Consider the following 25,657-nt stretch of genomic DNA (forward strand, 5'->3'; position numbering starts at 1 on the left):
AAACCCATGTTCTTCTGTAATTTAAATACCAGCGCACCAAGCCTGTTCGCAGGTTCACTACCTCAGTGCCACAGTTAGTTGATGCCTCTTTCTCAGCAAAGGGTATAATGATTCAGAGCAAAGATGAGTGAGTCATGATAGAACTTGGCTCAGACTGGAAGAACAAAACAAGACTTACTGTGCAGATGGAGCTGGCTGTTACTATGACGAGAGCAGTGTGTTAAGGGGCTTTTCCAGCACAGAATCCTGAAGTAAGGAACTAACCCAAATCTCCATCTGCTCCCTTTCCATTGAGACCTAACCTCCTGTTGGCCCATAGAGCCTCCAGCATAATATTTGAGGACAGTCGGCAAGAATGCTTTACTTTAGGAGTAGGATAGGGAATTTGGGTCACAGAAACCAGGGCAAATTTTCTGCTCTTAGAACAAAAAGGAAACAATAAAGAAATGAATGTCTGTTTACTTTCCTATTTGTATTTCCATTTTTCATTCAGTGAAATGAACATCTGGAATAACGAACCCTCATAAGAGCAGTTGATTCTTAGTCCAAATCCCTCCCTCAAAAGTGTTGATTAGGACTTAATAAGTATTTGTTTTTGCAAACCTGAAGTTATAAGAAGCAAACATTTAAAAAGTTTCCATCTAAGTAGAGTATAACAAAGCATCTCAGCTTTCTCTAGGAGAAAAGAAAAAAACTTACATCTGTAGTCAAGTACTTATTGTTGGAGTTTTCTCCATGGTTCTCTTCCTTCATGGATGTCATAATTATCGCTGTTTTCTCATTAATTGGCATTTCCCAGTGGAGAAGATAAGTAAAAACTTAAAAGAGAAAAACTTTTTTCCCTATGAGCAGCTCTATTTAATGTCTGCTGGTGGGAGTTGAAAGTTATGGCTAGTTTTAAGGTGGGTGGGTTTCTGTAGATTTCAGCTTCCATTCTGCCCTTGTCCCAGTATGAACAAAAAGAATCCAGTATTAACTCCAACAAATTTAGATCATGAAGATCTAGGATAAAGCCAGATAAAAATTGATTGACATTTAAACATTATATTTGCATAAGTGTTTAAATTCAAGAACTCATGTAGGAAAATTAGTACTTTTCTACACTTTAGACTATAAAATCAGAAAGAAAAAACGTTTGGGGTTGGAGGAAACGAAATTTTGAATGCAGTGTGGGTTTAACTATTTTGGCTGATTTGATATCAATATATAGGACAAATAAACCCAGCTGCCAGAACTTAATGTAGCACTTAGTACAAAAACTTTTCATTGTAATGCTCATCAGACTACTTACTTACAGCCTGTCTGAAACACTATTGAAAGGTTGAAAAGACACTGTTCCCTCCTAAAATGTAAAATAGATTATACCTTAGAGACAAGAATTAAATACCTAGTAGAGGTGTGAGCCTAGAAAATGTCTCCTACTGCACTGATGTTGTTAAAACCTTCATGAATCCAACTTATAAGTATTACACAAAGTAAAGTTTAGCTTGCCTCTGCTGGGATCTTTTGAGTTTACTTATATCATACAATTATATTCTTTGAAAAAGAGACTTGGGGCGCGTGGGTGGCTCAGTCGGTTGGGTGTCTGACTTCGGCTCTGGTCATGATCTCACAGTCTGTGGGTTCAAGCCCCGCATCAGCCTCTGTGCTGACAGCTCAGAGCCTGGAGCCTGTTTCCAATCCTGTGTCTCCCTCTCTCTCTGCCCCTCCCCCACTCTCACTTTGTCTCACTCTGTCTCTCAAAAATAAATAAATATATAAAAAAATTAAAAAAAAAAAAAAGAAAAAGAGACTTGATTCCCTCTATTTAAATGAAACCAAAACACTAGCAAATGTCTAAATGAATTATTTCTAAATGAGTCTTCTCTGACATCCTTGACCTTCATTTCATCTGTGTTAGTTGCTTAGAAACATTTTCCCAATATACTTCTTCAAACTTGACACCCGGCAGGCTACTGCTTCAAGTCAGTGTCTGCAAAAAGACAATAGACTTACAGCGTCACATGTATTCATTCTGGTCTTTGCACAGATGCTGCAGAGTTCTCACAGCTGCTTGGCTTCCCTTCCCACTGGGCTATAAACTCTTATGGGATCATTGGTAGCACCATTCTTTCAAGTTTTAATTTTGTCAGGGTTATAAAAACAGTTTAAAGAGTCAACTGGTTCTATAGTTAATTAAGAAAAACCCAGTCTCCAGCCTTCTCGCCCCGACATGACCCCCAATTTCTCTTTCCACAGAGTCCATCCCTCTCGCCTCTTTCAGTTGATACCTTTTGCATTTACTTCTCTATGTCTGAATAACATGCTTGTATTGTGACTTCTGAATTTTTCCATTTTAGGTGTTCCTGTACATCTTTCCCCACTCACTGACATTATCTTCATGCCAATTTCCTCTCCTTCTATTTTCCCTCCTATTCTGCTAGCTCAGAATTTGCTTTAATCAGAGCCCAGTGTTTACATTATTATTGCTGTACTTCAGAGCAGAGCTATAAAGGATAATTATTTTTTTCTCCATAAAACTTTTTATAAGTAGTTAGTTGCATGCTTACCTGTTAATACCTGTCTCTTCTTGTTTGCTTAATTTTTAAGTTTATGTATTTTGAGAGAGCCTGTGCATGAGCAGGGGAGGGGCAGAGAGAGAGGGGGAGAGAGAGAATCCCAAGTAGGCTCTGCACAAAGCAGATTCCAGCGTGGGGCTTGATCCCACAAACCTTGAGATCATGACCTGAGCCAAAATCAGGAGTCAGATACTCAACTGACTGAGCCAACCAGGTGCCCCAGTTTTTTGTGTTTTTAACTATAATTCAGTCCCAACTTCCAATGAAGTCAGAGCCTTCAAACACAGTTTATCACTTTTCACTTTATTGAGGGTCCCCTCTGGAGTTTTCTGACTTGCTCCATTCTGGACTGGTTTTCTTTTATGTGTGAAACATGGCTGTGATCCTGGGAACTCCCTTCATCGCTATTCCACGGTTCATTGCCTTCACCTCTCTTCTATGTTGGGTCTCCTTACTGTATTTTTCTTTTCTTTGTTTACTCCCTCATTTTGATGGAAAACATCCTCCAGTAGCTTCCGAGAATGGTACGTGGAGAATAAAGGTTTTAAAGTTTCACGTGTTTTACGGTGTTTTTATACTTTTTGACAATTACTGTATAACATTCTAGGTTACAAATCACTTTCCTCCTAGTGGGATGCCATTCTAATTCTGCGCTGTTGTTTCTTATTGACAACTTGTATTATTCTTTATCCGTCATGTTCTGAAAGTTAACAGTGATGTGCCTGAAGAGGTATGAGTCCCTTTTCACCCATTGTATCAGGTACTCATTGGACTTTTTCGAAGTGGAAACTTGAATCCCAAATTCTGGGTGGTTTTTTGTTTGTTTGTTTGTTTGTTTTTTAACTTTTATAGATCTCCCATTATTTGCTTGCCATTTAGATGTTGACCCTTAAGGGAAAATCCCTGTTTTCTCCTCCTATTTTCCATCTCTTTCTCATTTTGCTTTACTTTCTAAAAACTTTTTATGGAAAATTGTTAACATTACAAAAAAGTAAACAGAATAGTGTAATGATATGTATGCCATACCTGTCATTCAGTAATTATCAATCCACAGTTAATATTGTTTCATCTATACCCCTATCCCCAGCCCTACTCCATATTATTTTGAGAAAATATCGACATAGCATTTCATCTGTAAATATTTCAGTATATAACTTTAAAAAGAAGAGTCTCTTTTTAAAAAATATAACCACAGTAACTTGTTCACATTAAAAAATTAACAAGAATTCCTTAACGTCAAATACCCAGTGTTCAGGTTTCTAATTATCTCAGCACCTTAACCTTTTTGTTTTTCTCATTACTGTTTGTTTGAATCAGTAAAGTGCACATATTATGATGGCTTGATATCTCATAACTCTCTTTAATGTGTACTTATTTTGAGAGAGGGGGAGAGCAAACAGGGTAGGGGCAGAGAGTGAGGGAGACACAGAATCCGAAGCAGGCTCCAGGCTCTGAGCTGTCAGCACAGAGCCTGACACGGGGCTCAAACTTACAAGCCATGAGATCATGACTTGAGCCGTAGTTGGATGCTTAACCACCCAGTCCATCCCAAGCCACCCAGGCCCTCCTCTCATAACTCTCTTTAGCTACAGTGTTCAGTAAGGTAGCCACTAGCCACATGTGGCTTTTTAAATTGAAATAAAATTAAATAAAATAAAATTTTCATTTCCTCAGATGGATTAGCCACATTTCAACCATTACGTACCTAAGTGTTTTCCTTATATTTATCTGGTTAGGGGTTAATTGATTGTCTTGGGTCTGTAAGTTGATTGTTTCTCCCAAATTTGCCATCATTTCTTCAAAGTTTTCCTGCCCCATTGTGTGTCTCCTCCCTCTGGCACTCCAGCTATACAAATGTTAGACCACTTAATATCGTCCCTCAAATCATTGAGGCTGTTCTTTTTATCATTTTTCTCTGTTCTTCAGATTGAATAATTCCTATTGATCTGTTTTCAAGTCTACTGACTCTTTCTTCTGTAGGCTACAATCTTCTATTACTTCATGCAGTATAATTTTCTTCTCAGATAACATACTTTTTAATTCTAGGATTTCCATTTGGTTCTTGGCTAAAATTCCCTATTCGTCCACTCAGAAGTACAACTGGAGAAGCCTGTTTCACACCATACCCTCCTTCATCCCATCTCTACCCTTTGGCCATCCCTTGGGCCTAAGGGTATGCTTACTGACCCTCAGCAAAAGTGATAGAAGTCTCTCAAACAGGCCCTGGAAACAGTGTTGGGTCTGTCTGCCAGGAAATTCTGTGTGTTCTATCTGCGCATATCTCTTTGGTCCTGAGAATTTTTCTATCCATTGGTTGCAGGGAGGCCACAGGAGGATCAGAGTATGGCTTTCTAAACCAGGAGATCCAGGGCTGGACCACCAGTTTATTCATCACTGAGGGCAGCTGGAATCCTCTATGTCAGTACTTCCACATCTTTTTTCTTGGGCTGGCTTAATTCTTCCAGAAATTATCTTTGACTCTCTTGTCTAGAATATAAAGGCTTTCTGCCAGCATTCTGGAAGCTAAATTAGGAAAGATGGCTGAAGAGTCTCAGCATTCATTATGCATAAATGCGCTGAATTCATCACCCCTATTAAAGAATTAATCTTTAGTTTTTCGCAAGGGTTGAGGGCCTAAGGTAGCTTAGAATGGTGGTGGGGATGTCAGACTCCCAACAGCACCTTAAGCCTGTTTCTTTTAACACTGTCTATCCACAGTCCCCTCCATACATTTCTAGAGGTGTTGCCAGTCCTGAGCCTTTGAGAATTCTGTGGTGGTGTTGCTAATGCATGTATTTTACACTACCGAGATTTTATTGCTCCCCAGTCTTTATAATTTATACCTTTAATTTTTTTTCTTTAATTATGACAGAATTTCTTCCAGGAGAAAGAAAATTTGTAATTTTCAGTCTGTTGTTTATACCTGAAAGTCTGATAACACCTTTATAAAAATTCTTCTTTCTATAGTAGTTACAATTAGGAGCCTTGGAGGTAAACCTATATATGGTTTTTGTTATCAACCTATTGCTTTTAAACCCTACATAAGCATTGTTTGATAGCAGAATGAATACTAATTAGGGAAAATGTCTCTGGTTTTTTTTCTTTGAATGTCTCTTCTAAAACAACTTCTATTCATTTTACCCTTGGAGTGATTAGGGGAGAATGTGCTGAAGATCCTAGCTCCAGAGAACACAATCTTACAGTCCTATTTATTCATATCTTTAAGATCTTTGTCAGCCAAAAGGGTTGTTTTTTTGGTTGGTTTTTTTTTTTTTTTTTTTTTTTTTTTTTTTTTTTTTTTTGCGCCAGTGTATGGCCCTGAGAAAATTCTGTCCCTTGCTACTCCTACATTGCAGTTCCAGCCTGTGAGACAATCAGTTGCAGATGGTGCCTGTCCCTGATATTTCATGGCTTACATATGTCAGTTCACACTCAGAAAGCCCATAGCTGTAGCTATTGTACCAAAAAAACTGGTAAATGCTTCCAAATGGAAGACCTTTTCAGCAGCTTCCATCAAATGAAGCTAACCAGCTTGGCATTTGCTGATTTTTCTTGACTATCGTGCAAGCCAAACAAGTTCAGTGTTAAAAAACTTCTTTGGTCTTCCAGGATCCACAATTGAGGACTCTGCATGCTGATTGCTTTTATGGGGCTACATGCTGCTTGAATAGCTGTTGAGTCCTTGAAGTGGTGGATTTTATGGGAACTATAAGAGGTTCCCAGGCCGGACAGTTAGATCCAATGCTGAAAATAACCTCTGTAGACAGGACGGAACCTGAAATGTTCCATTAACAATATGTAGGTCATGGAGTCTTGGTTATGAAAGATGAAAACATTTTACTACCAAAGAGAAGAGAAAATTACTTTCTGTGATTGCTGCTTCAATTTTTTTTTCTAATCTTTATTTATTTTTGAGAGAGACAGAGTGCGAGCAGGGGAGGAACAGAGAGAGAGGAAGACACAGAATCCGAAGCAGGCTCCAGGCTCTGAGCTGTCAGCACAGAGCCCAACACGGGTGTCAAACTCACAAACCGTGAGATCATGACCTGAGCCAAAGTCGGATGCTTAACTGACTGAGTCACCCAGGTGCCCCTTTGCTGCTTCAAATTTGATTCATTTTTCATGTCTCATCTGAGAAATTAGACTATCTTACATACATACTAGATATTGCTTTTTTGCTAGGTTATCCTTACTGAGAATACTCCTTATCCTTTTCATCAAGATAATCATGTACCTTGGTCCATGTACCTTGACTCTACTAGGCAATATCTTTTGTCTTTCTATAATAAATCAGCACTCAACAACTGGCTTATGGGACTCCCTTTTAGGATATACTTATTAATAGCAACTGCCCTGCTTGAATAACCACCCATAAGCAGTGCCAGGAATTCTGTACCCAGATAAGCAGAGGTGGTCCAATGCATCATAAATCTGGCATCAGTGGCAGGACACAGTTGTTCCTGAAATTCAGAATTCAGTTCTGAAAACACCCAAGCTTGTGACCTAGTTCCTCATAAAGAAGGGTCTCTCAGATCAGATTACTCAAGTAGCTGAAGCCCATGCTGCAGATCTTCAGCAAAAAATGAATTTCATAAGGTAGTTCTAAAGTGGTAATAAAAATGATTTGTGGGTTTTCATCTATTAAAATCCCAGCCATCTTTATATCATGATGGTAAGTTAGGAGTTGATGATGAAAAATGTAATCAATTTTGTGGCTTTGGTTTGATAAATAATTAGAAAGTAGATTTAACAATGTGATCTTTATGCAGTAGGGGACTTTGAATTCTGAGTAAAAAGTAGGCACCTCTTTCTAGTCCCTGTGTTCTCATTATGGCTGATAATTTATGCAAAGCCATACAGTACGTTGTGGGTTGGAATTAAAGAGAGTTTACTCTGATTTTTCTGAGCTGGATTGAAGCCCACTCAAGAGCCATATCCTGCCCTCATTCATATTTACTCAAGTCTTATATTTTGCCGTAACATCATGTTCATTGAGATAAAAGAATTTGCTTTATTTACAATTTTTATGTAGGAGTTAAGCATTGGCTTCATGGTATTGAGGTCCATGTACCTTGAAAATAAAACTTCAAACTCTATTTCTGATGGAGTTTACCCTATATTAGCAGTAATGGTATCTCAACATCTACATGAATACTAGTAGTGATTTACTACCCTAGAATGGCCCATTCCATCTTAAGTTAGAAAGTTATTTATATTGACTAAAACATATCTTCCTTTAAATTCTGTCTGTAGATCCTAGTTCTGCAGCTTGTGGTTTTATAGAACAAGTTTCTGTCTGAATCAAGGTTCATAGGGCCTGAAGATCTGTCAGTCTGAACTCATTTCCCTTTCAGTCCACTTGAGGAAAGCCTAAATTTATGGAAGGACATTTATTTGTGTGCACTGCAAGTAGATGCCAGTTTTATTCTTCTAATTTTAAGTAGAAAAAATTGGTTAGAAATAGAGACACTGGTGAATGTACTTAGAATCAGTTACAGTTTGGAGACCAAGGGAAATAGTATTTAACCATTTTTGAAAAGTGTGTGAATAAATGGTGGTCCTTGGTTTGGTAACATTCCTTTCCAGAAGCCATTAAAGGAGTTGGAAGGCTGAAAGCACAAAACTTCTCAATTCCATAGCTCATGCCTTCACAATAATTTCTGTCCTTCTATGTGTGACCTGTTTCCCCAGTAAAACTGCTCAGAGCCAGCATCTGTGCATGGCGGCCTGTCCATGTGTCCAGTCATCTTGAAAACTATATGCCCTCCTTTTGTCCATGTTAAGATTAGATAATATACCGGGCAGAACATATGCACACCTGTGAACCCCTTTGATTTCTGACTTGCTGCTAACTAATCTGAGACTGTATGTTTATTATCTAGAACCTAGTTTCATTCTAGATCACTTTTACCCCAAGATTTAAAACTGAGTAATGTTCGGGGCTCCTGCGTGGCTCAATGAGTTGAGCATCCGACTTCAGCTCAGGTCATGATCCATGATCTCACAATCCGTGGTTTAGAGCCCCACATGGGGCTCTGTGCTGACAGCTCAGAGCCTGGAGCCTGCTTTGAATTCTGTGTCTCCCTTTCTCTCTCTGCTCCTCCCCCACTCATTATCTCTCTCTCTCTCTCTCTCTCTCTCTCCCTCCCTCTCTCTCTCTCTCTCTCTCCCTCTCTCTCTCAATAAAGTAGATAAACATGAAAAAAAAATTTTTTTTTAATGAGTAATGTTCATTCATTGAGGTCTGTGCATTTCCATTGGGTCTTCTGGCTTATGACATATCAGACTGGGGTGTGGAATATCTAATCACTTTAACTGGTGGTTTACTAGTCCTGTTTTCACCATTTTGTGATTCAGTACAATATGTATTAAATGTATTTTTTAAATTTAACAGTAAGCCCTACATAGCAAACAGTTCATGCTGTTACAGCAAATGGTATTCCGAGATGTGACAGCTACAACCAAGGTCACATCAGCTAGACCTAGCAAACAAAGGAGGGAGAGAGATGGGTGCCTAGAACCTATATAGATCTGGCAGAATCTGTTTAAGGTAAGACTTTAGGATTTGGGGAACTGTCAGGCAGGCTGAAAAGCCTGTGAGAATGTTGCTAGCTGTTTCTGGCAACTGAAACTGTATAGAGTCATTCTGCTGTAGACTGCTGGAGGAAGAGAGAATTTGGGGTTTGTAATAGAGGTTTCTGGATAGTAACCAGATTGGTCAGTATGGTATGGCAGGTGAGTTCTGTGTTGGCAGGAAGAGATCACGTACACATTTGCTGTAAGTTTCTGATTTATTTTGCCTGACATCTAAAACTTCTTTAAAATAAGGAAGCTAGGGAGCACCTGGGTGGTTCAGTCGGTTGAATGTCCTGAATTCAACTCAGGTCATGATCTCATGGTTCGCCAAGTTCAAGCCCTGCATCAGTCTCTGCTGTCAGCATGGAGCCCTCTTTGGATCTTCTGTCCCCCTGTCTCTCTGCGCCTCCCTCCCCCCACCTCAAAAATAAATAAGCTTTAAAAAAAAAACGAGGAAGCTACCAGAGCTTCAGTGTATCTTAGCATTATTTTCCCTTATCCAGGTTCCTTGTGCACAGCTGCCCTCTCCAGTGATCTTCTCCATATAGGTGTGGTCCTATCAGAGTTTCGATAGCGGCTTAATTTTTGCTATACCATTGCCCTGTTCTACTCAGGTATACATCGCCTGTCTGAAAGAACTTGTGTTGATATTTTTTTCTAAGCAGAAAAGCCAAAAGCCCAGCAGTTGTCTCTAGGGCCCTGTGTGATCTAGCCCTGCGTTTCCTCATTGACTGCGTCTGGGACACCTTTCAATTTTAATCAGAGGACTACGAGTACAAATTCATTTTCTTCCAAGTAGGCAAAGCAAACATTAGAAGCTATTGCTTCTTTACTCTGTTCATCAATATTTGAAAGGGCAAAATCACAGCACATTAATGGACCCCAATTCCAAGGTTGGAGATAACTAGGAAAATAGAACGTATTTCTATTCAAATATTTGGAGAACGTTTTCTGTTGCTAACCTATGTCTGTGTGCCACTTTAAAATAAATTGCCACTACGCAACTATTTATTAAACTGTTATCCTAATTGCCTAAGACTATTTTGGATAATATTTTCAGAGTAACTTTGGAGGCTCAAGGGTGCTCTGTAAGTGTCTTAGAGCCTCAGAGAAAACCAAAATCATTTGGATGCCTGGTAAGAATTAGAGCTGAGCAATTCCCTTTTTACTGTAAGACCAGGAAGAAGCCTGTCTTTTTCATAATTGTGATAGACACAAAGCTAGAAGGAGACAAATTTTAAGAGCGGAAAATGATTATCTTTTGCCAGTGGATATTCATTGTATCTCATTGCTCAATTCTTCGCGAGGTAACAATTTATTCAAATACTCAAAACAGTCTAGGGGTGGTTAGGGGTGGCTCAGTTGAGCATCGGACTCCTGAGTTTAGCTCAGGTCATGAACTCACGATCTATCCATACCACTTTACAATCAATCTTTCTTCCTTCCTTCCTTCCTTCCTTCCTTCCTTCCTTCCTTCCTTCCTTCCTTCCTTCCTTCCTTCCTTCCTTTCCTCTTTTTTTTTAAATTTATTTTGAGGGGCAGAGAGAGGGAGGGAGAGAGAGAGAGAATCCCAAGCAGGCTGCACACCCAGTGTGAGCCTGACCCAGGCCTCAATCTCATGACCACGAGATTATGACCTGAGCCGAAATCAAGAGTCAGACACTCCACTGACAGAGCCACCCAGGCGCCCCACATGCCACTTTACAATCTTAACCTTCTCTTTGGTGTTCTAGAGATATTAAGTTGGCCTGCATTCTAATTCGTGGTATAAACTCTTTGGGAGTTTTTTGAGATGGAAATTAAGCAGATCTCATGACAGGATGGGGACCATAGGAGGAGTCAGGGTCCTTTTGGTTTCTTTTTACCTCCTCTCAAAACGGCCTACTAAGAGAGCTTGGCTCTTAGGATCTCCTTGCCTTTCTAAAACCCAGTGATTATAATGCTCTTATAGAAGAGGGTTTACAGTTTAAGAGATCATCTGGGGGTCTGTTCAGAGCTTTCCTTTCCCTTCTAAGAGCTCTTTGGTCTTGGAACCTTCAAATGCTGAAGTGCCATGTTGTTGCCCAGGAGTAAATTACAGACATGGAGCCACTGCTTATATCAGGAGGAGGGGAACCTGTCGAATTTTCTCTGTACAGAGTCCCACTGTCCACGCACTCTTAACAATGAGAAAATCCTAACTGTTTGAGAGTGAACAAGTCTGGCTTTTATCTACGATAGGCAGCAGGTTGGTACTGTTCGAGGGCTTCTCGGCTGCTGTGTAATCCCATCTGATTTGTTGGTGGAGTGAGAAAGAATATATAGAGATTCCAACAAGATTGGAATCTCAGTCTTGGAAGTAAACTAAAGATGCTGGTCAAGTTCAAATATGATTAGCATCAGAAGGAAAGTAAATTGACACTTTCGGTGGCAGGTTTCGTGATTACTTCTGCTCTGTTTTTAGCTGTAATTTCTTTTAAACTTCAATTTCTCAGGATTCTCAACTTATTGGTCCACAGGATTTGAAATGGAAGACCATATTTTATACTACAGATGGTAGATATTTGGGGGGCATTGACCAGAGATGCAGAAGTACAGGTGGGAAGTCCAGCAGCTAGCAGATTGAGTCTCAGATGACATACATCACACAGTTGGAGTATGTGCCATTAAAAACCTGTCACTCAGAGCCATTCCCTCAGGATCTGTTGACTAGGTGGTGTGGCACTTAAAACACATCTGAATCATCATTCCTCAGAGAACTGGAGATGGTTGGCGTCACTGCCTGGTCCTAGCTTGGACCAGCCTGCAAATAGTCTTTCCAAAATCTAAATGGAGAGGAGGAATGAAAGAAAAAAAAATATTCTTCAGAGACTTGGAAAGGTCACAAGTGACGTCATGAAAGAGTAGATGATCTACTCTTCAGAGGTGAGCTGTGTGCCACTTGCCTGGGTTTTTCTTGTGGCCCTGCCTCCTGCGGTTATCTCTGGTGAGAGGCTGCATTTACCAGAGTTCAGACTGAGTTCATCTCGTACCTTTTTATAGTACTTTTGAGTACACTGGAACGAGGTTAGAATATTAATTTAGCCTGCTTGTCTCCAGCTGTGCACCATAAAGAGGCTTCAGCTACCGCAGCAGGCTTCCTATACTATGGAAGGAAACTAATTGCTACTTACAGGCCGAAGCTGACAGGCTGCACTTTCACTGAAAGTAACTTTTGAAAATCATTATTATTATTAAACATTTATAGCCCGCTTTTGTGTTTTCCAACTGCCTCATAATCATTTCTTTTTGCTCCTCCTATTGATGTCCCTGAAAGGCAAGTTGATATTGTTATGGTCACACGCTGCACGTGACAGGGCAGAGGCACAGAAGATTAGGTAATCTGCTCTTTGGTGCCATCTGTGATCTGCTTTAGGCGTCCTCAGAGCAGCTTGAGGTATGCACTCTGTTCCTTTGTCCGTTGAATCCATTTCCTCACTGCTTGCTTTTTACATAGCGTGTGAGTATTCATGGCTTTTATACTTTTTTGACTGACACTTACAGTAAGAAATACAGTTTCTGTACACACACACACACACTGCATACGTAAAACCAAAACAGTTTTGGGAAACTGTTCATAAGATGCACTATAATATTTTCCATCCTGTTTTATTTTTTAATTTATTTTAGATAAATTTTTATTTTGAGACAGAAAGCCAGCGTGTGAGCGGAGGAGGGGCAGAGAGGGAGAGAGAGAGAGAGAATCGATCTCAGGCAGGCTCCATGCTCAGTGCAGAGACTGACACGGGGCTCGATCTCACAACTGTGAATCATGACCTGAGCTTAAATCAAGAGTCTAACATTTAACTGACTGAGCCATCCAGGCACCCCTGTTTTATTATTTTATACAAGTTTCAACCCACTATCTTAATCTTAAGAAGCATCATTTGGTCATGATCCACAATTTTTAAACACACTGCTAGGAGGTACTTGAAGTGAAGAATACACATGGGACATTTTCTGGAGCATCAGTTTTACTCAAAAGTAAAGGGAGAAAACACATTTTCATATTAAAACATACAGATGCATTATGGAATAGTGTGGAACTTCAGAAAAATTTTGTTCTTATGATGGGCTACTTCATCATCTACCCCCAATCCTGACCCTTCCTTCTACTTCCACCCTGGTATATATGTCCATACTTTCCTCTTCTGTTAAGGGAAATACAATATAAAAAACTTGAGAAGTACTGTCCTTTTGGAAACTTTAGACCAAGTTTATATCTTGTCTAAACCTAAATGGTTTTCAGGTACTTTGAGTAGTACATTTTACAGTTGGTATTCTTACTGAGTACTCAGTCTGTACCAGTCACTGTTCTAGAAACTGAGAACAGTTTCGTAAAAAAGACAAAACCCCTCCTCTCATAGCATTTCCATTCTGCTGCAGGGCGGGGTATGTGTGGCACGGGGACAGGCAGTGAGTAAACCAACAAATAAGTAAAATAGTATGTCAGATGAAGGCATTGGAGAAAAATAAAGCAGAGATTGGGATAGGCAGTCCTGGGGTGGTGTAATTACACCTTGGTGGTGTAATTTTATAAATACATTGATCGTGGAAGACCTACGTGGAAAGATAATATTTGATTAAAGCAAAGACCTAAAGGAGGCGGGAATAAGCCATGCAGATTTTTGGAGGAAGAGAATTCCAGACAGAAGATACAGCAAATGCACAAAGCCATAAGATAGGAGAGTGCCTGTTCTGTGCCAGAGAAAACAGCAGGCCCCTGTGGCTGACATGGAGCTAGCAAGGAGAGAGTCACAGCACATAATATCAGAGAGGTAATAGGCATCAGATTATAGGCATTCGTAACTTTGGTTTTTATTCTTAGTGAGATGGGAAGTCATTGGAGGTTTGAGCAGAGAGGTATTTATGAGCTGACCCACATTTTAAGAACTCTGTGGCTGCTGTGTTGAGAATAGACTGGGGTGTTACAGGGGGTGGAGGAGGCAGGTGCAGAAACAGGGAGACTATTAGAAGGCTTTGTGGTATTTCTATTTACTGTTTAGGGATGGGGAGGGGAGATCAAGAAATTGGTTTTAGACATGTTCAGTTTGAGATAATTAGTTATCCAAGTAAAGATACTAAGGCAGTTGGGATATATATGTTGTAACTGATTTCCCATACGCAAGCTAGGTATTGATATTAAAGCTCTCGGAAAGTAGTTCTTCAGCTTGTCAGGATTATGCCTTCCTATCCTGTATATGTTGGGATGGTGAATTTCAAAATAAGAAAGCTCTCTAAAGCAATCAGTATTATCCTCTTTAAGGTTCTGTTTAAGAGTAGCTGCCATCCGGATTGGAACTGAGCTGGCTTCATACTGTGTTTTTCCCTTGATTCTTTTTGGCCTCAATGCCTAAAGAGTGATTGGCATGTCATCCTTGGAGAATCTAGTATTTGGGTTGTGATTTACTCCCTATGTTATTCTTAGCATATAGATGTTCTTCTAGCTCAGTGATTTCAAACAAAAAGAGCTTTTATCTATCATCCACCTGTCCCTGCCTCACTGAGTACCAGTATACCTAACAATAGATGTTAATGGGATTATATTAGGCATACAGATGATAATAGAGGTAGAAAAAGTTGGGAAATGAATGTTTCATTCCATTTGCTCAACATCTTCCCCTTAATTTCATGCAACAAATATTTATTGAGCCGTGGGCATGTCAATGATAGAGCCCCTGCCCTCAAGGAGCTCATTATATTATGAGGGAGGCAGATGTAAACTGTTATGTTATGGTGGAAGTGTATGCACTGGGTGTGTGGAGAGGGATTAGAGTTTTCCTGAGAAATCTTAAACTTGAACTGAATCTTCAGATTAAATAGGTATTGGGACACCTGGGTGGCTCAGTTGGTTAAGCATCGGACTTTGCTCAGGTCATGATCTCACGGTTCTTGAGTTTGAGCCCTTAATCAGGTTAGTACAGGCCCCACTTCTCTTTCTCCCTCTCTGCCCCTCCCTCATTTGCGCCCTCTCTCAAAACAACAACAACAACAAAAGATATTTTTCAGACAGCTGAAGCTTCAGGGGAATATATTAAGCAGGAAGAACAATATGTAAAAAGGCACAGAGCTATGAGTTTCAGTGTTTGGAGAACAAGAAGTAATTTTGATATGGTTGAAGTTAAGGAAATAGGCTGGAGAGGAGGTAGGCAGGGGTCAGATCCAAGAGAACCATATACTCTTGAATGGATGCAGTAGCCGAGAGTAAAACTGGGAGCTACCAAATACAGAGTCTGAAAAGCTAATGTAAGAGGGGAAGTGCCTCCTCCAGAGTGACCTGTGCTGTGGATCCCATAAAGAGAGATTTTACTAAGGGCACAGTAGCAAGAAGAATCATTAAGCTAACAGTTTGCTAATATGCCTTTTTTTTTTTTTTTAATCTCTTCTGATCTCTTTTTAGCATAGCGGTAGTACTACATTTGAGCATGTGTAAGTTTTTGCTTGAGTCTAGTATGGTTATCCTTTATATGAAAATTCTGAATAAAAAGGCAAAAAAGAGGATGAAAGAAGAGGGATTTTTTCTTTCACAGACACTTGTTAGCTTACTTACTGTAAGCCAGGCACCATTCTAAGTACTTCATCAGTACTCACTCACTATTCTCTTAACAATCCATGCATTCAGCACCATTATCTTCATCTGTGGACAGGACACTGAGCTGAGTACTCCTTGCCCAAAGTCACAACAGCTAGTAATTGGACAGAGTCAGAATTTGAAATCAGGTGGTCAGGTCTGGTTCCCAAGTCCACGTTCTGAACCACCACTGTGTCTGCTGCCTCTGATCTGGGTGTCCCAGCTTCTCAGAATTATTCTAGAGCAGAAGTCCCAGGATAGTATTCAGGGTGTCCTGAAATCCCTGAAATTGTATGTCAAAATGTTGCGTGTATGTTTTTCAGGAAGAGGGTCCGTGACTTTTATCTGTTGTCAAGGGGGTCCCCGAGGTAGAATGGTTTAGCACTACTGACCTAGAGGAGCTTTTCATGTCTTTTCCATTGTTAAAAGGCTCCAATTAGAAGGATTCCCTCAGAAGAATAAGATACTTGCAAGCTTATTCAGACTCCTTAGGTGACACTGTTTGAAATTAATTGCTTCTCTGCTTGGTCTTCCTAGGAACTTTTTCCAAACTAGACCACGCCAGGCTTCAGATTTAGATTGTTATTTACATAGGATGAAGCCTTGGCTTCTGTTTTGAAAAATCTCTCCAGATGATTCTAATATGTCTGGTTAAGAACCACTAATGTTATCCCCTGGAGGACAAAGATTATATTTTCTGTATTCTTCCTTCTATTTCAAATGCTTGGGATATAGTAAACACTAATAAATGTTTGAATGAGTGGCACATTGTGAAATATGACTGCTTTATATTCAAAGATGATAATCACTCACATTTCTCATAAGACTTTTCTATAACCCACACTAGCCCACCTCAGTTTTCCCTTCTAAATAAATACCATTTACAGAGCCCGGCACTACCTCAGGATCTTCTTGATGCCCTTATTTGAAGTAAGAGTTCTCTCATTGCTGAGTACCAGATGATTTAGAAAATACCTCTTTCCCAGCAGCCCACAACTGGTATAAATCTTTTCAAGTGGTACTCTAGTACATGTAAATGTCTGTGGTCCTCTTTCCTGAGGTTACTCTGCTTACATTTACTAGACTCTAGCTTTTTTAGAATCCTGCTGTCTCAGCATTTGGGGCATCAGATTATGTGATATAGGTCAGAAACTCCTAGGGGATTGGTAATTGAAAAGCACAAGTTACAAAGAAAGTAATTTGATGGGTTCTTCTGGGAGAGAGAGAAGAGAAAGACAGTGTCAAGTAGACATAACCAAATTATGGAGAGGAAGTAAAGGTATTATTTAAGCTGGGGGAGTTGAGTTGATGATAAATGTAAAAGAACTGGAAAAACTTGAAAAGAGGATATTTATATCTTGTGGCCAAAGGTTTGATAAAGAGCTAGATACGCTGTTGAAGTTTGGACATTTGCCCCAAAGGAGTGAAGGAGGGGTGCTAGATAAGCCCCCCCCCTTTTTTTTTAAGTTTATTTGTTTAGAGCAAAAGGAAAGAGAAATAGGCATGGTTACTGATTATAGGACTTACCCAGAGGACTGTTTTCCTGCCGTGCCAAGAGCATAGATGGGAAAGTTACTAGTGACTGAAACCAGTGGGAAGTGGTGGTTTAGAGCAGTTCTCCTCCTCCTCTCCCATCTTACAGTATGTGGTTTTTGTCATCTGCTGCAGTGGAACCTGCCTGTTTCTGAATATATACACCAATCAGTGTCACCCCTGAATAAAAGTACTTATTGTAGCTTTTTAGAAATATAAACAGCATGCTCTGAATTGAACAACAGGCTGTGGTGGAATTCACAGCCTCCCTAAATCAGGAGCTTGTATTGTGACAAGAAAACTCATTTCTTTGCTTGCTGTAAGTCTTTTCCTTCTTCTAGTCCTCAGATTTAGCAGTGTTTGACCAGCAAGCTTTTTCCAACCATAGGGCTTAAGAAAGAAGATTTTATAAAAGAAAAACTTTAAAACTTGTATCTAGAAAGGTGATGGGGGGTGGGTAGTGCTGTCTGGCACCAGTTACTTTGGAAAGAGGAAAAAGTAAAGGTTTGGAGTCAAATTTGCTTTTGAGCCTGCTACGTCTGTGCACTAGCAGTGTGACCCTGGATGTTACTTAATCTTTCGGAACCTCAGTTCCTCATCTGTCAGATGAGCGGGGAGTGACACCTACTTTGGGATAATAACAATGAGGATTAGAAATAATATCATTAATAGTACTTAGTAAGTGGGAGCAGAAGCTACTACTGTTAATAACCATGGAAACAAACAATAACTGAATAGTTTATTCTGGGTGCAGAACTTGACGCCTTCAATTTATCCCTCCAGGGCTCCTTCTGGAAAGAGGTAGAGTTGCGGGTTGTCCAGGGCTCTGACAGTGGAATGAGTAAGGGATGTGCTTTGCAGTGTATGGGCTGGTATGTCTTGATTTGGGAAGTCCTGCACTGTCTGTAAGAGGAAGGAAATAGAGTGATATATTTCTAGACACATACTGTTCTTTCCCTCCTACCTGGCTTCCTATGATGTCCTGATTTTCCCTCGATACTTTCTTGGCAGGTGGCTGTGAAAAACAATATTGATGTCTTCTACTTCAGCTGCCTCATCCCACTCAATGTGCTTTTTGTAGAAGATGGCAAAATGGGTAAGTACGTCCTCCTGTCCTTCTGCCAAATATACCTTTGCCCTTCCTCTGAATGTCAGACAGAGTATAGCCCAGAAGTTTTTTTAAGATTGAAAAAAAAAAAAAAAAAGGTGGGGGGGAGGGTAAGCCTGTTTTAAAGGCCTAATGCTTACTAATTATATTTATTCTCCTGAGTCACAGTTGATCTTGCCTTGCTGTTGTTCTCTCTATCATAGTGCCGGTTTTCTGAATAATCCGGTCACTCCAGCACAGAGTAAGTGGTTTGGTGACAAGGAGATGTGGATTTGAATCTCACCTTCACTGTTTGTTAGCTGTGTGGTTGTGGCAAGGTGCTTAACTTTCCTGAGTTTCAGTTTCCAAGTTTGCAAAGCGGAAGTAGTTATTGTAAAGACTTGATGAGATAATATATGCAGATTTAGCACTTAGCCCTATACTAAGTTCTTACTGTCTCAAAATAAGAATTCAGTAATTTGCAATAAACCATTAGTACTCCTCATGTGGTTGTTGACATTTCTGTCTTCCCTTACTTAAGAAACCACCACCTAATAACACTCACTTATACTGGTACATATTAATTGTATTGGTACTTAATTGATTTGATTCTTAAAATGGCTCTTTGGGTAGGCAGGATAGATGTAATTACATATGATGAGATTAAGGGTCAGAAAGATCACAAGACTTACCCAAAGTCATGAAACAGGAGAACAGTGGAGCCAGCGCTGAATCCTGGATGTAGACTTTTTCCAGTGATGTGAGATTGATCGGTGTGGAGTATTTGCACAGCTGAGGACTGGCTCTGGGTCTTGGCCGCTCCTGGCTGTGTTGTAAGAGCCAGCACTCCTGAATAGAAGTGGTTAAGGCATCAGAAATCGGAATATTGGCAGACTACACATCCTCCCCTTCCCTCTGCTTCCCCACACAGAACGCCAGGTCTTCCTCGCAACATGGAAGGATATTCCCAACGAAAATGAACTTCAGTTTCAGATTAAGGAATGTCATTTAAATGCTGGTGAGTAATGACTCTGAATTTCTTGTGCAGCTTAATAAATCAAATTAGGTACTTGAAAAATTTGTTTTTAATTACCTCTGCTTTCCACATCTACTTGTTTCTGGTGGCTATATGCTAGGTATTTGACTTTGTAAACTTCTCTTTAAAAACTTGAGATGTTTTTATGCAGGGTACTACGTCATTCACAAGCTAACAGATTTCACAAACTAGAATGGGCCCATCCACCCAGTTCTTTAGCAGTTGAACATGTGTTAGTCATGTCTCTTGCACATCCCCCTGTAAGCCTCAAGTAATTGAAGTGGCATTTGAGGATATACACTCTCCCAAGGATTAAAAGGACTGTTTCTCCTTTTGTATCAACCTTCAGTATTGGAAGAAAGGTGACTTTCTAAGATCCTTGTGCAGAATCTTGTGATTGTAATTAAACAAAAATACATCATAATTGATTAAATTAGCTTTTTTTCTTGAGTTGTATCAACTTTCATATGATGATACTAACCTCTGTAATCACCATTAAAAAGCCCCAGGCCCTTCTGTAGTTAATTTTATTACTGCAATAGAACATCAAAGCAGGAACCCAAAGAGGAGAAACCATACAGCTGTATTATTCCCTAGGTCTTGATAGGGCTTGTCTCACGGAAGTTTCCTGAGGAGTTGGAAGGGGCCCTGAGCTTTGCAGTGTCCTGCCTTGGTCCCAGGCACTCTTTTTTTTTTTTTTTTTTTTTTTAATGTTTATTTATTTTGAGAGAGAGAGAGAGAGAGAACAAATGAGCAGGGGAGGTACAGAGAGAGGGAGAGAGAGAGAATCCCAAGCAGGCTCTGCGCTACCAGCACAGAGCCTGATGCAGGGCTCAAACTCATGAACTGTGAGATCGTGACCTGAGCCGAAACCAAGAGTCGGATGCTTAATCGACGGAGCCACCCAGACATCCTGGCAGTCGCTCTTTTTTTTTGAGGTTAGCACAAAGCTTTCTAAGTTTGAATGAAAATGAGCCTTGGTGCTTGGTACCTTCTCCTCCTCCTTTTATCTATTTCCTCCTCATTTGTCAGTGGTTTGCACATGGGGTTTTCAGTGGCTGTCCCACCATAGCTGCAGCACAGCAGTGGGAGAAAGGGGCAGTATGGGAGTACAGAGAAGGGTGAGAAACTCACTGTCTTCTCTCATTCCTACCTTTTCTTTTTAACTTTTGTCTTTTGGGGCTCTACGATATATGTATTCATCCTCTGTGTTCAGACAGATCTTCTCTTATGGGGCTGCTCCTGAACCTTTGACGAAGTGTCTAAGGAGATAGTCTTCTATAATTTCCATTGTAATAACTATGTAGTTGATTCTCTTCAGGAACACCACAACATCTGCCTTCTTCCTAATGTAGTCTTGATCTAGGTTTCTCACCCTGACTGGTTATGTATGTATTAAACAAAACTAAAGTTTTTGCTACATTTTCATAAAAAGTCATAATCCAGAGGCACCTGGGTGGCTCAGTTGGTCAAGCATCCGACTTCAGTTCAGGTCACGATCTCTCCATTCCCAAATTCGAGCCCCACATCAGGCTCTGTGCAGACAGCTCAGAGTCCGGAGCCTGCTTCGGATTCTGTGTCTCCCTCCTCCTCTGCTCCTCTCCTGTTCATGCTCTGTCTCTCAAAAATAAATAAATGTTAAAAAAAATTGTTTTAAAAATCATAATCCAGTTGAGGTGCTTTTGGTGCCATATTCTAGGTAGATGACGGTGTTACCTGTCCTCTCTGAGGCTCATGGTCAGCTACCACAAGCCTCATTTCATGAGTGTAGGAGCTTGGGTAGCCTTCCATGGCAGAAGCTGTGCTGCAGGAAGCTGTCAGGTGCAGAATCCACAGTGGCTCATGGTGAGAACCAAAGCAGATCATGTTAGAGAAGCACTCCTACCCAGCTTAGAAGACACCCTTCGTTCAAGTCACTCTTGCGGTAGTTGGTCCTATGGCAGCATTTCATATATTATTGTCCTGAGAACATTTGTGTCTCAAAGAAAAAAGGGGGTTCTGTGGTTACAGCTGCAAAAGGCAGTGCATGATGGGCCTCTACTAGAAGTTGCCATTGCATGTGAGCACACATAAAAGCTGAGGAGCCCACCGTTGTGGAAACCTGTTTAACTCAAGGTTAACTGAATTTATTGACCATGGAATTTAAAATCACAACACGCATGGGGCGCCTGGGTGGCGCAGTCGGTTAAGCGTCCGACTTCAGCCAGGTCACGATCTCGCGGTCCGTGGGTTTGAGCCCCGCGTCGGGCTCTGGGCTGATGGCTCAGAGCCTGGAGCCTGTTTCCGATTCTGTGTCTCCCTCTCTCTCTGCCCCTCCCCCGTTCATGCTCTGTCTCTCTCTGTCCCAAAAATAAATAAACGTTGAAAAAAAATTTTTTTTAAATCACAACACGCTTATTAACATCCTGTGGAACACCAGTGTTCCTTTTTTTTTTTTTTTTTGAGATTTAATTTTAATCTCTACACCCAGTATAGAGGCTCGAACTCACAACCCCGAGATCAAGAGTCACCTGCTCCACAGACCGAGCCAGCCAGACGCCCCAACACCAGTGTTCCTTGAGCATGATCTGGGAAACACTGGCCTATAGAGAACAGAGAAAGGCCAGAGTAATTGGAAAGGTTTGGTTTCAGACATCCAGTATGAAAGGGAAATGGTTTTTCAAAAAAAAAAAGAAAAAGAAGTTTGGATGACTGATGGTTTTAGTCTGGCCTGCCAAAATAAAAGATCCCCCTACATCCAGATTGGAGTTCTGAACCCTTACTGCACCTTAGTGTACATTTATGATCTTGCCAAGGAAGAGATGTCTGGCCTTTCTCCCAGTGGGGCTGTGTCCTCTGCTGTAGCCTGGCACAATTTCTCAGAGCAAATTCAGTTTTGATCAATTCTGCCATGGCTTCATGCCAGTTCCTCACTGCCTTGGGTGCTCCAAATACCAGCGAATTGGTTTTTCGGTGACATACTGCCTTATGGCAGCACAGCATATGGAGTGGAAGGAAAAACAGCCACTTTTGTTTTCTTCAGGAGGCCAAGGCCATCATTTTCCCACACTAAATCACTGCTAATCTGCAAGACCACTTCCTGCAACTAATCCTTTCTAGCTTTTCCTCTGCATCCACCCCAAAGTCTGGAGTGGCCTGGCCTTTACATTTCCCTCCAGTCCTGAGGGCTCTATTAACAGTATGTTTCCAGGTTTAGTGCCTTCTGATTCAACACCCTGGGTCTAGCTGGGAGCTAAAAATACCATCCTTTCCAGCTGATCTGCCCTAATCACAATAGCACCAACACTTTAAATAGCTTTTCTGTGCCAGAGTAGACATTTGACAGATGGAACTAACACTCTGAGGGCTACAGGAAGTCACAGGCTTAAAGGACTTAGCAACCTGGCCTTCAGTCTTCACTTTTGCTCTTCCATTTCTTTCCATAGAAAATAAACAGGAAACCCTCTTCCCTTCCTAAGCCTTAAAAATTATAATCAGATCTTAATAGAAAGATGTATATGATAAGGGGCTTGTGGGACCACTAGTTGTGTAAATACTAGAAAATGTTAAATCACGAAGGCACTAATATATGGGTTTCCCTGCTTCCTAGCACTTGTCATCTCTCCTGGTGTCAAGAGTTTGCATGAATCTGTTCTGCAGCTTACCATCAGCTACATGTCAGGGTTAGTGTATGTCTGGGATCACTATCTTAATTGCACAAGAACTAGTTGCAATGCTTTGAGAAAGGAGCCTTTCTGGCAAGCAGTCTACAAACCTGTTTTTTTTAATTGTTTATTATATCTTTAAAAGCTCAGCGGCATATTGTATCTGTATTCACTAGTTAGGCACTACAGTAGGGGACAGATCTTTCTTCTGGCGGGATACTTAGGTAGGGGTGAGTTCTGTTTCTCTGTTTTGTTGTCGCTCTCCCTGTCCTTTGGAACATGTCAGAAATGGAAATGCTTCGCTGGCCATCACTTAAGTAGAGTTTGGTTGCTCAAATGGTAAAGTGTGTTTTTTTCAGCAGTCGTAGTAGTTTGGGACTCAGTTGGCCCCAAATGTAAATTTCCCCTTCCCACTCTCAAATATAAGTACCATCTCCACTCTTCCTGGTGCTGGAAGAGATGTGACCTTAGCTAAAGTAGGAAAATGAAGACCATATCCACACCTCCTCAGATTTTAGGCCCCAGACTCAGCCAACTTTGGGGAAGAAGACAAATGAACAAGAAGAAACCACATCTGAAAGCAAGTATAAACCTATTTGATATCTTTTTTAGTCTGTCGTTTAGGGCAGATCTCCTTGTGTTTACAACTCCTCCTAACATTCTCAGACTCTCAGAGTGGTGGTAAGATTGCATCTTATTTCCCAGAAGTTCAGGTGTGTTAACACACACACACACACACACACACAAATGATACCTTGTCAAGAAATGTATCCCAGTCTGGCTGGGAAGCCTCCTCACATCTGGCTCCCATTGCTATTCTTTTTTTTTTTTTTTTTTTTTTTTTTTTTAACATGTATTTATTTTTGAGAGACAGAGAGAGACAGAGCATGAGCCAGGGAGGGGCAGGGAGAGAGGAGACACAGAATCCAAAGCAGGCTGCAGGCTCTGAGAAAGCTGTCAGCACAGAGCCTGATGCGGGGCTCGAACCCACAAACTGTGAGATCATGACCTGAGCCGAAGTCGGATGCTCAACCGACTGAGCCACCCAGGCGCCCCTCCCGTTGCTATTCTTAATAAGTACATTTAGTACAGTCCGATTATTCTTTCCTCTATCTGTCTTCAAGCTCAAACCTAATATGTAAGATTTATAAAACTTGACTCATGCATACCTATGTTCTAAACCCCTCCCTGCAGTTGGTCTTCTGGTAGAAATTATAAAATTATATACAGCCATTCAGTAGGAGCAGAGCCAGGTTTCTGGCCAGAATGTTTCCTAAATGTATTAACGTTACCTTCATTCAACTTGTTTATTCTGCCTGGCTGTTTGCCACATTTTTTAATTCTGGAAGGCTGAGTGTGTTTGTGTATTTGTGTGCTTCCATTTCTTACCCTGTCATCTCTTACGTAAGTGGTGAAATCATGAGAAGTCTGTAGGAACCTGGGCCTTGCTATATATACAGTCTAGAACACATTTTTGCCCATGCAGCAAAGTGCCTCTTCAGTAAAAGCTCCTGTGTGTGTTTTCTGTTTCCTTGGAAATGGGCAAGAGCCTTGAAAGTTAGGAATAGCTTTTACAACTTAAAACAAGCCCCCCTGTCTTAAAACAGGACATTTCTGTCAAAATACATTAGCCAAACTCCAGCTGGTGATGTTGCCTAGCAACTCAGTGTAAGTTGCAAGAGCCCTTCATTATAGGAACCAAGGTGGCAGAACTGCCTGACCCTCAAGAAGGTGATTAAAAAGCACGTTGAGGCCCCCTCCTCCAACAGTATTGCACATAATTACCATGAGATACACTTTTTAGCTCCCCAGAGGTAGCCGGTTCTTAAGTTATAACTGCTCTGCTTGGTGTTAGTGAAAACTTGGAGGTAAAAGGGGAAGAGTTAAGTAACAACTAAATATGGTGCGAATGTTTAATGAATGGGCTTTAATGCCTCCTTCGCTGAGCTCTCATTGGTTTGAATGTGGGAGAAAGACATGAGAGTAAGAACTACTTCCAAGATTAGCCCACATCTAAGTAGGTGGTTTTTAATGCCTATGGCAGTGTGTGTGTGTGTGTGTGTGTGTGTGTGTGTATATGTGTATAAATCGGCCTCTCTAGCACCCGTCAGAGGCTCATTCGCCGGTATTGATGGCAAGTACCCATTGTGCCCCAGGTACCATGGGACAATGATGAGAAACTCCAGGATCCCTGTGCTCAGAGAGCTTCTCCTCTAGGGAGAGCAGCGAGGCCAGCCATCATTGCATTTTTTTCCTAGAGAGCACAACAGAATAGGACAGATGTTTATGTGGAGAATTCCTGAAGTCAGCATGAGTAATTTGAATTCTCATCAGAAACAAACGTAATAAACTCTCAACAAAGAAGCAGCATTTATTCGTCTCTGTTCTTAGGAGTTTCTTTCTCTGATGCTTCACCATCTCTCCTTTTGGCAGTCAGAGAACAAGGAGACTGAAATGACCTTTAATTCTGGACCTTCATGTCTCTGGGATGTGGCAGTCACAGGAAAGACCACAAACACCAACCAGGTCTTACCCTGGGCCGGGGGCCACAGACGCCTCTGCTGTGCTGAGCAGCCACAGTCCCGGGTATAGGGCCAGGCGGCCGTCCTCTTAGCATGACTTCAGTCTTTCTCA

At 40.9% G+C, this 25,657-nt stretch overlaps 1 protein-coding gene across 4 annotated transcripts in view; it reads left to right on the top strand.

The window, feature by feature from the left end:
- The window catches only part of AP2B1 (adaptor related protein complex 2 subunit beta 1), a 129,562-nt gene that overhangs the window by 95,694 nt on the left and 8,211 nt on the right, over positions 1-25,657 (top strand). For all 4 annotated transcript variants that reach the window (XM_025918282.2, XM_086686663.1, XM_086686662.1 and 1 more), the window contains 2 exons: positions 18,268-18,352; positions 19,275-19,361. In XM_025918282.2, coding sequence (XP_025774067.1) covers positions 18,268-18,352; positions 19,275-19,361 — 172 coding nt within the window. The remainder of the gene's footprint in view (positions 1-18,267; positions 18,353-19,274; positions 19,362-25,657) is intronic.

The sequence above is a fragment of the Puma concolor genome, chromosome E1, assembly GCF_028749965.1.
Source record: "Puma concolor isolate L17-30 chromosome E1, mPumCon1.1.hap2, whole genome shotgun sequence".
Classification (NCBI taxonomy): domain Eukaryota; kingdom Metazoa; phylum Chordata; class Mammalia; order Carnivora; family Felidae; genus Puma; species Puma concolor.